The sequence below is a fragment of the Solanum stenotomum genome, chromosome 2 (genome assembly GCF_019186545.1).
Source record: "Solanum stenotomum isolate F172 chromosome 2, ASM1918654v1, whole genome shotgun sequence".
Classification (NCBI taxonomy): domain Eukaryota; kingdom Viridiplantae; phylum Streptophyta; class Magnoliopsida; order Solanales; family Solanaceae; genus Solanum; species Solanum stenotomum.
Window position 1 is genome coordinate 432762 of NC_064283.1, and position 13673 is coordinate 446434.

The 13673-nt window shown below is 36.2% G+C and overlaps 1 protein-coding gene across 2 annotated transcripts; it reads right to left on the bottom strand.

Moving 5' to 3' along the window:
* Positions 1-143: 143 nt before the first annotated feature.
* LOC125854362 (uncharacterized) lies at positions 144-11204 on the bottom strand. Of its 2 annotated transcripts, none has more exons than XM_049533887.1 (13): positions 10776-11204; positions 7359-8451; positions 6185-6403; positions 5873-6096; positions 5289-5363; positions 5064-5135; positions 4854-4952; positions 4459-4530; positions 4239-4353; positions 3746-3814; positions 3327-3627; positions 1708-1780; positions 144-1012 (listed from the first exon to the last, which is right to left on the bottom strand). In XM_049533887.1, the coding sequence occupies exons 1-13, from the start codon at positions 10923-10925 to the stop codon at positions 584-586; spliced, it is 2991 nt and encodes a 996-aa protein (XP_049389844.1). In that variant the 5' UTR covers positions 10926-11204; the 3' UTR covers positions 144-583. The 2 variants fall into 2 exon arrangements, with proteins under 2 accessions (XP_049389844.1, XP_049389843.1); XM_049533886.1 differs by having other exon boundaries at positions 144-1015; positions 10776-11201.
* Between the last annotated feature and the right edge of the window lie 2469 nt (positions 11205-13673).

Here is a 13673-nt window from a genome sequence, read left to right on the forward strand (position 1 = left end):
TCAAAGGTTATTAATACCGTGTATATTCCACAAGTGAAGTCTGAAAAGAATAGAAGGTAGTCGGAATGGACCCTCAACTCAGAGAGAATTGACATTGATAGCTAGTGAAATTATACAGTAGCCAATGATTCCAAACACAAAACTCACGACTCTTCAATTGCCTATCAGCACTAGAAAAAAATTATTGCGAGTGGCAAACCATTTGATACAATCAAGTATATCAAACGAAAAAAACTGTGATACAAACATATTGCAGTTCTCGAACAGTACATAGCGAAAAATGAATTACAAAACCCAACCCTTCATCCCCTTTCCTTTCTCATTTTCCCTCTCTTTCCCCTCTACGCAGAAAAAACATGACTAAAATAACTTGATCCTGGAAAAAATGGATTTTTCTGTCATGAAGACCAGACTACACTGGGATTCTTCAAACATTTGGAAAACCAATATAAACTGTATCTTATCAAGACAAGATTTTACCTGTCCTTCTAAACTATACAACACACGTGCAAATAGATGGCATGAAAAACGCTGAGGAACAATGGCCCATTGGCAATCAAATATAACAAATCATGGCCACAAACTAGAACGAACTCCAATGATCAGAACTTTTCTTGGTGTTTTGACTCTCAGATGAGACCTTAAATGGTCCCGTGGATCCAAATGGGTCAGAGTCATCAAATGAGTATCCTCGACTATGATCAAAACCACTGGCACTTCCTATGGAGTCAAACCTCGTGAGAGTCTCCTTTCGTGGGGAAGATGCACGATCATTTGTACTAAAGGAATCATACCTTGAGAAACTGTCAAAGAAAGGATCTTTCGATCCTACACTATATCTCGGAGAAGTTCCCACTCTTGAAAGTGGTGAGCCAGGAACTGAATCCTCAAAGGTAAATGGGCTATTCTTCTGGTATCTACTTTCAGCCCCAGGAGACTCTGTCCTTGTTGGACTTGCACCGAAATCAGTTGAGTCAAAGAAATGTTTCTCTCCATGCTTGACATGATCCGACTCCTGCAGGATATTATTAGTCAATGTACAGGGAGACTCTGCAACAGAGCAAACTAGCATTCCATCATCATCAACAGATGGAGTATCAAAAAGCAAAATCCAACTGTGCAATTGAGATCATTATTGGGTGTGTACAAGGGTGAAGCAGGAATTATCTTAATTGGGCGACCAAGATACACATGCAACATCGGAACTCATAAATAAAAATGTTACCGTATAAAATATGAACTAGGATATCTTGTTTTATTAAAGAAGAAGATGTTATTTCACATAGTAGATGAAGATGAATTGTTTAGTGTTGTTTCATCTTTGGTGTAAACAGGAGTATTGGAAGATCCAGAATCAGTTAGAGATGTCTTAAGCTCTTTGTAATTTTTGTTGAAGTGTTGAAGATCTTCCTGATACTCTACCTCAATTGTAATTAGGAAACCTGTAACTTGTTGTGACAGGTTTCTGATTCTTTGGAAATAGAATACAAGTTGTTACTTTCTCAAAAACAAAATTATCAATTCTATATAGGAATGCAAAAAGGAAAGAGCATTACCGCTTGCCAACATTTTGTCTCAGATTACTTATACAGCAGATTAGTTGTTAAGTGGAATAGTCAGCACTTGCACATATTTACAAAATGACAAGACATGCGACATCTAATAACATTGAACAAAACTAAATCTGATAAGGGTTTGCCTACTCACCTTAGCACTGAAGCCCCAAACAGAATCCACATCATCATTATTGTCAAACGTACCCCAGCCAGGTTCATCAAATCTGTTAACCCAATGAAAGGGAAGAAGAAAAGGACATGAATAAGAATGATGCAAAGCTAGTTATAGGCCTCTGCCACAAGTTTAGAGACGGCATGTCCGACAAGATCAAGGACACACAGAAAGACTTGAAATAAAAGCTTGTGGGACATGACTCAATGAGGGCACTGAAGAAACATGTTTGTGCTAGTAGGTAACTTCACCATTTTAATATACATCAATCCAATCAAAGAGCCAAAATTCGTGTATAAAATGCCAGTACAAACAAATGGTTGTTTATCCCCCACCCACCTATTCAAGTTTCTCCTTCGTAATTACCTTAACGGAAAATATTCGCCAAGCCTTGAAAAGCAGCTCTTAAACAGAAGGCAAATTGCCAATCATCTGTCTACTGCAAAAGCTTGAGCATTTTTCTACCTTTTTAATGAGACAAGGAACAACATGCATTTAAGAGATATATGGGTCACTATAACATACTTGAGCATTTTCCTACCTTAAGTCATGATTTTCTTTTTCCCCTTCCCGTGATCGATTTAGAAATTTCTTCAAAAGTCAGAGTTAATACAAAATCTCAAGGTACTTGCACATACTTCCCCTAAGAAGCTATATCTAGTTTAAACTTATGAGACCCTTTTTGCTTATAAAACTAACTGAGAGGCAAAAGTTCAATGAAGCAAAAGAAGTTCCACCAGTGGATTAGTGCAACAAAACTATGGGTACAAAGTCCTAGTCATCCAGAAAAATTGTACTCACTGTGACAATCCCCTTTCATTGGCATAACCGTATGGCAACTACTCCACTATCCTCGCTGCTATCTTGCTCTGGTTACCAACTCAAAATACTTACCGTGAAGGATTTGAGTTCAAGATGAGATGTTTCAGCCAGGAAAGAATAAAATGATTTTTTTTCTCTCTTATTCCTATGGAATAAGAAAGACAAGGGAGCAGGGGACGGATGGGGAAAGGGGACAAGAAAGGGACTTCGATGATGCAAGGATGAGAGAAGCATGGGATGCTTTTGTTCTTTTACTGTGGGTGGGCAGCCTCTCTGCTTTTGGAGGACTACGTTTTAAGGGCAATGCGGTGAATTAGTAGATATTATAGAGATAAAATAAGGAGCTTTATTCTCGGTTATCAAAAAAAATAAAAAATAAAAATAAAAAAAAATAAGGAGCTTTATTTAACATTCAAAACCAGAATGGAGTGAGACTGAGCATAAATCTTGATAAAGGTATAATTAATTAACACTAGATTTCAGCTTTACTATTCAGAACATAAAATGCCATATTCTGTTTTAATTTATTTATAAACTAATGAGACAGACGCAAGACATGCTAAGGATGCATGAAGACACTAGTGAGCAGTGGTCAAAGACACTGGTCAAAACGATTCAGACAAAGTGAAACATGCATCAAGCATGCCCTCCTAGATTTAAACAGACGTTGTGCTGGACATGAAAGTTCTGAAAGCTTCATAAACTATGAAAATTTGGAACTAGTAGAAATGGAAAAATACAGACGGAAAATATTGCACGTAATAGCCAAATTATACCTATCAGTTTCAGATTCTGTTTTAAAGCTCTTGCCGAAATGGTTATCAGAGTATTCACCAGATGGACTATCAAATGCTGTTCGTTCTCGTGGACTGCCCTGTGGACTTTTTGACTCTTCGTCGCTATGCATATACATCAAATCAGTCTCAACAGTACTATTATTTCCTTTAGCGGAATGGTTTTCGGACTTGGCATCAGCATTTGACATAGAATCAGGGGATTCGCGATGAGTTGGAGAACTTTCCTTCTGAATAGATGTGGATTTGGAATTTGCAGGCACAGCTACATCAAAAGAAAATCCTGCAGAAAGTGATATAGGGATGCACATAGGTCAAACATTATGCAACTTATATGGTGCCAGAAAGACAACTGATGAAGAACGGGAAAGGGGGGAGGGAATATATTCAAGAAAGCAAACCTTCATCTTCGAATTTATCCCAATCTTCATCCCAAACAGCTGATATCTCTGGAATTCCAGGTTGCCAGCCTTGAGAAGGAGAAGACCATTTCAGACCAAAAAAGTTAGATGGAAAATATAATAAACAAATGTGATGCAACAAATTGAAAAGTTACCAACTATCTTCGAGTTTTCCATTAAAATTTTTTTAATAAACAACATCAACACAATAAATTCAAAAACCATTGAAAAATATTCAATTTTCAATAATAACTGCAAGAATTGAGCAAGAATGAGTTCCAATTGTATTATCTGAGTAGCAAACACAGAAAACATAGGACCTCAAGAACTGATATGACATTATGCACATATGCAGATGAAATTGGTAGGGTTGACTTCTTACCCAGGGTAGGATGTTCAGAACTCAAAAGAGACTCAGTAGGAGCAATGAAAAACAGAACAAACAGAGAACAAACTGTCAAGACGTAGAAAAACAAGGGGGAAAACAACTTACCAGGGGGGAGTTCAATTAACGCAGTTGACTTCATATTAAGCTCGTGTTTCTTGCAACGATCCACCAAGGCCTTCAGTAGCTCCTCAAGATCATGTTGTATGCGATCAGCACGGACCTAGACAACCAAAAGTGGCCGAAACATAGCATAAGTTCCTATGGAAACACACACTTCCCAACAGTTTACCTGAGTAACCAAAGTAATAAGGTATGTTATCTTCACCTGAAGAATACCATCAGTGCTGCCACCTTGTTCCATTTTAGTGATTGCCTGTTGCAACTCCAGCTTTCTCTCCTGAATAAGGGATTTTTTTTCCTTTTATCTCAAGAATATGAAACTAATATGCTCCAACAAGTCAACAAGCACTAAATACTAGGAAAAGAATAAAACAAATGACAAGCTAGAAAATGCTATAAACAAGCCAGCTAAACAATTAAAGCATTGAAACACTAGAAGAAGCCGGGAAGGCGTTTAATCATAGAGATGCAGGGAGGGAATGGTTTATTCTTATGTGTATAGCATCTTGCCGCAGTAAACTCAAATCTTTCGATTTGTGAAGGAGCTGGGATATATAACCATAGTACACATTTGAAAGAATATATGGAGCAAAATCTTACTTGAGTATCACGAAATGATGCCTCTTCAATTGTCAGTTTAGAAGCAATTTCTGCAACTTGCTTGTACTTCTCTTCATATTTTTTGCCAAGAAGCTCAGCCTAAAATAACTCATCAATTGACAAAGTGCATAAGAAGGGAGAAATTGAAACCAAACAAATTATGAACTTCACAGAGAGAGAGAGAGAGAGATCAATGGGCTGAAACAGTACCTCACGTTTATCAGCCAATGCCCTTTCAGTGATTTCATTAAGCCGGTTATCACACCTACTTTTGTACAAAACCTGGAGGAAAGCCCAATAAATAAAGAAAATGGATGAGATGGGAAAAAAATGAAGAGATAAATATAACATAAAGAGCAGGTGATAGTTGAGAAAGAGCAACTCGAAACAATAGAAATGCAACAATGCTGTACATTGAAGGCGGCAACTACTCACAAGATCCTGCATTTTTGTGCGGTAGAATTCAAGCTTCTCCTTGGAATCCAGAAGCATCTTGTCCTTGCTTTCATCCTTATCAAACAAAGGAATTAGGTTTACTACGTCAACAATATTAGTGAAGTAGATAGAGTGCTAGAATTCAACACACAGACAGCTCTTAACCTGAATATGCCCGCATCCTAGATTTCTTTGTAGCTAATTAGCTGACTAGACTAAGTTCATAACATTCTAATCAATTGAATCTTGAAAAAGTATCAGATGGTATGGTACTGAAACAGCCTAATAGTAGTTGTTAGACACATTAAGTTTCTGGACAGGGAAAGCCAGGGGAGGCTGCACTATAGTCAATATCTTGATTTAATCTTCCTGAGGAATCATTATCCACATTAAGCTGCACACTATCACTACCTACCTGAATTTACTCCGGGAGAGTCTTGAGGTTAACAATTCCCCCCAGGTTGAGGGGCAATTCTAATCAAAATCATTCTTTTACTCAGTAGGTGCACTCAAGATTACTGTAACCCTATTACAAGAAAACCCACAGAGGAGACAAATTACCTAGAATATAAAGGAAATAATACCTTATACTCTCCTGCTGCTGTTTCTTCTCCCTTTGACTCCGACATATTCTGCTCCCCATTACTTAGTTGGTCCATATGAGAATTATTAATTGATGTTGCTCTAGCATTTTGCTGATTAAATTGCATCGCTCGATCAGACTGAGGTAATGCCCCCTGCATAGGAGGTCTTAATCCAGGATGTGCAACTGGCTGTACACCAGGCATCCCTTGTGGAGGTCTTACGCCTAAGCAGAACCAGAATGATGAAACAACTTCAGTATACCAACAAAGTGGTCGAAACTTAAAACAGCTAAAATGCGGTTTAGGTAGTACCAGAAGCAGGACCCCAGCCAGTGCTTCCATAAGCAGCAGTGGGCGGACCTGCTAGGGCCAGCAGAGTCTCATCAAGCATAATGGTATTCGGTAGTGTAGATGGAAGAGGGCGGCCTTCCCTATATCGTTCCATCAAATACAGAGCTACACAGAACTCCCTCAAAGAGAGCATGCTGTCATTATCTTGATCAGCCAAGTCCCACACCTGCTTCAAGACCTCTGACAGAGACCATGAATGATATTACTGAACATTACAAATGTAAAACAAACTCCAAATGACACTAAATAAGATAAGTAGGTACATGGTTTGAGGCTTGGCATGCTTTTTTAATGGGAGTATGGAGTATTAATGTACAAATCTTTAAAAAAAATAAGTGGCTAAGAGCGAAAATAGTAAGTTAATTTGTAGCTTGATCAGGATTCAAAGACCAAAGTCCAAAAACTTGAAGTTAGAGAATATTCAAAAAAAAAAACTTTTTATACTCGGTATCAAAATCAAAATGACATGTATAATTTGGAAAAATAATCCAACAGTTCTGAGATACCAAAATAAAACATCTCTGGACTCTGATAGCTCTCCAATAAATTGTGGCAGCAATCCAACTTAGAGCATATGAACCAAGAATAAGGATGTTCACATTTGTATTGTGCCTCCGATAAAACATGACCAAGTAGTAAAAAAGAATGATTGAACACAAAAAAAGAATCTCTGAACCTCAAATTTGCATGGATTAGTTTAAAAAGGGACTTCTCTCAGATTTTAAGCTTGTCCAAGAGAGAAAAGAAAAATAACTCTTTCAAACTTCGACAAGTTCACTTTTTTGATATTGTTAAACACCATCCCTTTGACCCTACTTCCCAGAAGCCCAACAATGGCCCTTTCCCACTTTGCTCCGTGTATGAGGGGGGTGCCCTTACAAACACAGTTCTATAACATACAGAATATGGTAGACTATAGTAGAATTTATAAGATGAAATCTGGTGACTGGTGAGTAAATCAGACTCTTATCTAAACGCCAGATTGTCTCGTTATTATTCGAGCTATGTCGTGGAGTAAGAATTGTTGAAAGTGCATAACTAAAAAGAAAAGGATAAAGGAAATAAATAATTCTGACGATAGCAAGCTTGTCACTCAAGAAAATAGACACTAAAGGCTGCAAAAATGTTAATTTACCTCTTGGCAGTCTCCAGTTCAAGAATAAATCTCGTGCTTGTTGACCGGAGATTTTTCCATCTCTATCTGAATCCACCTCCATAAACACTTTTGCATACTTCTGAACTCCTGCTCTTGTCATTTTTGGCCAAGGAACTTGTGGCTGCTCAGGAGTAGGAGGTACAGAACCCGCTGGAGTTCCAGATGATGACACTGGCAAAATATTCTGAACAGAAGCCTGTTGATTAGGTTTAGACACAGATGGGGTTACTTGCTGCTGATTCCCAGGAGATTGCCTTGTAAGAGTATTAAATGCAGCAAAGGGGTCAGGCTTGGCTGAAGCTTGAGACTCGGTGGTTACTGGAACCATAGCTGAAGAAGTGGGTGCACTCATCAGAGAAAAGTTTGGAGTAGACGAAGACTTTTTTGGTACAGATTGGCTTGCGGAGAAGGTTTCACCTCCAAACATTGTGTCTGACGCAAAACCATTTCCAGAACTACCAGTAGCTTTTGTATTAGCTTCTGTCATGGAAGGTAGTGAAAGAGATCCCTGAAGAGTTTGCGTAACTGGAGGAACCAAAGGGCTCATTCCTCTATTGGGAGGCTGCATAGTAGGTCCAGTGGATATTGCTGCTTGTCTGCTCCCGAGATAGTCATTTGAACTGTTCGAGTTTGGAAGACCAGGACCTGTAAAACTACCACCCCTGGGGAAATTCATGCCAGCAACAAATTGCTGGGGACGTGATGCAGTAGCTGCAGTAGGAATAGGTGGCCTCACTGAGTGGCCGGCTTGAGAAGTTAGATATTGTTGGTTCATACCTGTTGCATGAGGTAGCTGTCCTCTGATGCCAAAATTTTGAGAAGCAGTTGGTACACCAGCACCCATCTGTTGTGCAGGTGCAGCACCAACTGAATTTAACTGGGGAGAAGCAACCGCTGCAAGGTTAATCTGTGGAGCAGGGATTTTAGCAGAAGCGGGACCATATAAAGCTGCCTTCACAATATCTGGTGTTAATTCTCGTTTACTCTGTGCCACTGTTACAAGTTTAAGAGCATTATAAAACTCCGGACGGCTAAGATACCCAGTACGGCTCTGGTCAGCATGTGTCCATATCTGCAATCAAAGATACACAATGTGCACGCACAGTTGAACAAATCATATTTACCTCAGAAGAGATTTAAAATTGTAGATATTTAAAGAAAACTAGTCATAACTAGCTTATTGTAGTGGGGTTTACAGAACAGAAAGACATATGAGGAAAATCGAAACATATTAACTTAACGTTTTGTAGAAATACAGAGATAACAAAATAAGACTTCCAGGCCTCCTGCAAGTATGTCAAAGAAACAAATCTGCATATTCACAACACAAAGGAAGCTTTTCTCTAATGCCTAGTAAAAACTTCTTGTCTAGAATATCCTACCATTCTAAACACACCAACTGCAGAAAATATTACCATTATACAGTAATTGAATGCCTGGAAAACGGTTAACAAACAAAAAAAGAGTCAACCAACACAGGCAAAAAGCTGGAGTGATTTATCAAGAATGGCAACCAATTTCTGCCACAAGTCTTTTCCAGAAGGACAGATTGATATCATATATCAAGTAAGTCCAACGTGATTAAAGCAACTTATGAACTTCTAAGGACGTTCCAATGGTAGCCAGTCAGCAGTTTGACTTTTATAATGACCTAAATGACTAACTTTGATAAAAGTTGTCTCTTAAAACAAAAGAAACAGATGATGAATAAGCACCTATACCATAAGCATACTTACCCATCAAAAAACCTATGACATAAGACGGAAGATGAGAAACAGAGACTTCAAAATAAAGAAAGCTAATGAACTGAAGTCACAAGTATAAAAGTCTGAAACTGCAAACTTAACTTGGAAGCGAAATCAAAAAAGATCAGTCGATCAGAGGTACGTAATAAATAAAAGAGTATCTCAGAACCAAGGATCATCCTACAAAGGAAATAAACAGCTGCTACACTTTTAGAAGAGGTGACAAGGTCACTGAACTTCCTTTCAGTGCGTTGTCACGGAAACCTACATCACCGACTTCGAATGCTAGTAGAAATAAAGGAACCATCCAACTCAAAATGGAAAAATATCAACTTGCAGTCACAAGATAAATCTTCATCCAATTTGTATAAAAAAGCAATCCCAGAGCAGCTTACAAGTTATTTGAACCTCCAACACCAATGTGTCAATTGTGAAAATGCTTTTCTTTTTAGATAATAGTGGTGTCACGGACAACATTTCAACTATTCCACTAGTACCTACTACCTCCCACTAGCACAGGTACCAGGTTGTGAAAACCCTCTATTCATGCCAATCAATCACTCTTCAAATGAAATTGCTACTACCCAGGTTAGAGTTCTTAAGGCCTACTTTTTGAACCTGGATTTTCTATAGAGTTAGTTAGTCATGTGGGTTTTAACAATCATTTATCAGTTCACTGTGTCCCTGAATACAACCAAATAGATGTATAAGTAACCAAGAGCTGTGACGGAAGAGGTAACCATTAGTATCTGAAAATAAAATTGCTTCAATGATTCCTCTTCTACTTCTGCTTCTCTCATTCTCGACCTCTCTCTTCATTCTTCTTACCTTCTTCAACAACTAATATCTTGAAACCCCTTAAGACACTGCACGTGATTAGAGATCAGAGTTCATCTGATCTCTTTTTCTTTTTTTTTTTGCTCAAGTAAAAGTATTAGTTTATTCATTCATAAACATGGCCAAACTGGCTGTATGCAAGGGGTATACCAAAAAGTAAAGAATCTACAAAATATGATTCTCTACAAACTCCACCCAGTCATACAGCTGGGAACTTTCTGTTTACACCAAAAGAAAATGAGGAATAGGAGACTACTCCTCAACTGAGAGAAACTCCACTCTACTCCTTCAAAAGCTCTCATGTTTCACTCGCTCCAAACAACCCATATTAAACCAAGCGGAACCACATTCCAATCCCTTCGTATTCTCCTCCTTCTCCCACTCTTCCAGCTGAACATCAACTCTTCCACAGTATTTGGCATTACCAAGGGTAGTAAGATGATTCTTCGTGGTGATCCCATTCTTATCATGTCAACTAAGAATCCATTCACCGACGCCATTCTTCATTATAGTTTGTGCATTGTTTTACAATCTAAATGCAGTCAGTTTGGTATGTACTAATGTGAATCACTGAATCCCTTCTAATTCATGCTAACAAATGTTCTTCAACATTATCAAGTATATTGAACTTCTGACACTTAATTGATTCAATTATGGTCCTTAAGCTCACTTACATTCCTCTAACAATTTATTGAACTATTTTTCGCCCTTCGAGATCAACACAATACAAAATTCAACCACGAACACAACTAGAAACATTGACATAGCAACAAAAAATGCATAGACAAGTAAAAAGGGGAGAAATTTAAAGTACCTGAGCTAAAACAGGTTGAGGCAAGTTAGATCCTTTCAAAAAACCAACGGCTTCAGCACCACTGATTCTCCCATCTTGATCCAAATCAGCTCTACGAAAGAAAAGTTCAAATTGATCCATATTCGGTCCTCCTTGACTTGCCCCCGCCATTTTCTTCAATTCAATAACTCGCAAATTTCACAGATCAATACATTAGACTTCAAAACTCCGAATTCAACACCCAAGTCCAAAAAAAATCGGCCGGCGGTAGTGTTTCTGGTATCAATTATGATTAAATCTTACAGAAATGAAGCTAAATTGGGAAAATTATGAAGAATTTAGGAGATCTGGAAGGTGAATATACATAAAATCGGGTCTGATTTACTATGCTAGGTTTTACCCGATCTAGAATTCCAGATTAGGAATTGAAGCATAATTCTAATACTTTACAATTTGCTCTATAGACTCCCTTGTTAATCAAAACTTTACAATTCCACCCCCATCTTTTTTTCTTTTTCTTTATCTTTAGTTTAATGAAATTAAATTATTATAATGATTAATAATTAGGATTATGTGCATTGGTTATGTAAGTGAGGATCCATTGACATATCTATTTATCTATATCTTCTATATTACTTAAAAGCATGAACTCTTAACTTGAATGTTAAATTATTATAATACTCCTAATTTAGATTGTGGCTTTTTCGATAAGTTGACTTTTTTCGAAGGGTTGTGATTTTTCGATGAGTTGTGACTTTTCCAAAAGGTTATGACTTCTCGAAAAGGTCATGACTTTTCAGATAAGACACAAAAAAATATTTGTTCATACTGCCCTTTGTTGATTATAAATAGAGGGGCTTCCTTTCATTTTTCAACCACAATTTTTTTAATCTTCTACTTTTCTTCTTCTTGCATTTTAATTTTTTTGTGTGATTTATTATCTTTGAGTGAGTTCGAAGTTTAGCAGAATATGAGATACCACTATTCTGATAAAGTAGATTGTTCTATCATAAGAGGGTATATCCAATAACCTCGAGTACTAGAGGAAAATAATTTTAATGATATAATAATTATTTATTTGCTCAATATATACATTAGTATGTAATGTTTCAATATATGACGTTAACATGATGTAGTCTAATTTTATTTTATTTTTGTTAACAACTTCTCTTGTGATATAGATATATGCTTCTGAATATCTTTTCCAAAATTTAAAGAATTGTCACGATTTGTTTTTTATGCTCAAGACAAAAGAATGACTTTATTTATCAATGTTACTTATGCGATTTAGACTCTCATGAAGTTTGGTTCAAAATAGTTATTAGTACTATATAAACATTGCCCTTTTGTTTTACTTATTTACTATTTTTTAATATTTCAGTATTTTAGATGAAGAAAAGTTCATATGACATGTCATAACGTCGGTTGAAGTTTGTATTAGTTTATTTTTTATTTTTTATTATTTATTTAATAGTTAATTTATGAGATAAATATTTTCATTAATGCAAATATAAATTTATATTTGAGTAGGTATTTGTATTTAAATTAAAGTATTATATGTCACAAATGTGTTATCAAGTTAACAAGATCTTCTAACTTCAAAATATATTATTTTAAAATGTTCCAAACTCACAACAAATGTGAAAATATGTGAATATATAAAATATAGTTTTTCTCTTCACATGTTCATATGACATCTAAACATCTGGTAAAATGACAAGAAAAATACAAATGAAATATTGTCGATTAGATAATATTAGTGAGATAAGACTAATTACATGATTGAACCTCATCAAATTGAAATAGATATATACATTATTGCATTTAACTAATAAAAATTTTCATTGACCATCTTCATAGGTTTGCGTGAATAAGAGATATATATGACGATCCACATTGAACATTCACAAAAGAATCTGCAATATATTTTTTCTAAGCTTATTATTCAAATCTTCACTTAAATAAGCAATACTATTTACTATAACATATAATTTAGAATTGGCAATCACGTGCAACGCACATGTCAAAAAAACTAGTACTAATGTATAAATACAAATTATGAAGTTTTATTTGTGTGCTATAGTCTATGCTATTTTTCAAATTAATGAGAAAAAACAAATTGTATTGTAATAGTGAAATTGTGAAATGTGTTCGAATAAACATGTTAAATAAGCTTTTTTTTTGGTTTCGAAGTGAATTGGCTAATGTTTGTTTCATAGATGTAGAAGAGAGGAAGAGAAATTAGTTGAAGAATTGCAATCGATTGTTCAATTATAATTGTCAACAATATTATACTCATAAAATCTGGCCTAACTCATCGGTAGCCCCTTAAATTTGGCACGAAATTTCACTTAGGCACCTCAAGTGGATGATGTTCATTTTAGACACCTCATGTAGGGTTTCGCTGTGTCATTTTGACACTTTTTGCTTACATGGCATAGTGAGTGTAATACACTTGTTGAGCGCGCGTGAAAAGCCTATTTAGTCGATTTTTTAATTATTTTTTTCTTCTTCTTTCCCATTTTTTGCCACCATTTTTGCAAACTTAAATATCCAACATGGTGAATAAAAATAGATACAGTAAAATAATGAAAAATGATGGAAACTATTTTAGAAATTTAGGAATAGACCCATTTCAAGATTAAATAATAAATTATTCAAGAAATTCTTTCTTGAAAGAATTTAATATTTAAAGAGGAGTAAGTTTAATTTTTGATGAATTTTAAACTTGCTAATTAGGGTAAAAAAGAATTTTTTTTTTTTGAAAAAGACACTATTAAAAAAGAAAGAGTATGTAGGTGCCCAGATGTTTTAGCAAAAAAGAGATGAGGGTATTTGCAGAAGACAATGGGGTGGGGGAATGGGTATGTGCAGATTTTTCTGCAAATGAGTAGGGGTATTTGGAGAAGACGCCGGGGG

Excerpts from the sequence above, each read along its gene's own strand:
- LOC125854362 (XM_049533886.1), bottom strand. The coding sequence starts at position 10,925 with ATGGCGGGGGCAAGTCAAGGAGGACCGAATATGGATCAATTTGAACTT. Across the intron at positions 3,628-3,745 it reads GGATAAATTCGAAGATGAAG|GATTTTCTTTTGATGTAGCT; the intron begins GTTTGCTTTCTT and ends CACTTTCTGCAG. Across the intron at positions 1,016-1,707 it reads TTTGGGGCTTCAGTGCTAAG|GAGTCGGATCATGTCAAGCA; the intron begins GTGAGTAGGCAA and ends AATATCCTGCAG.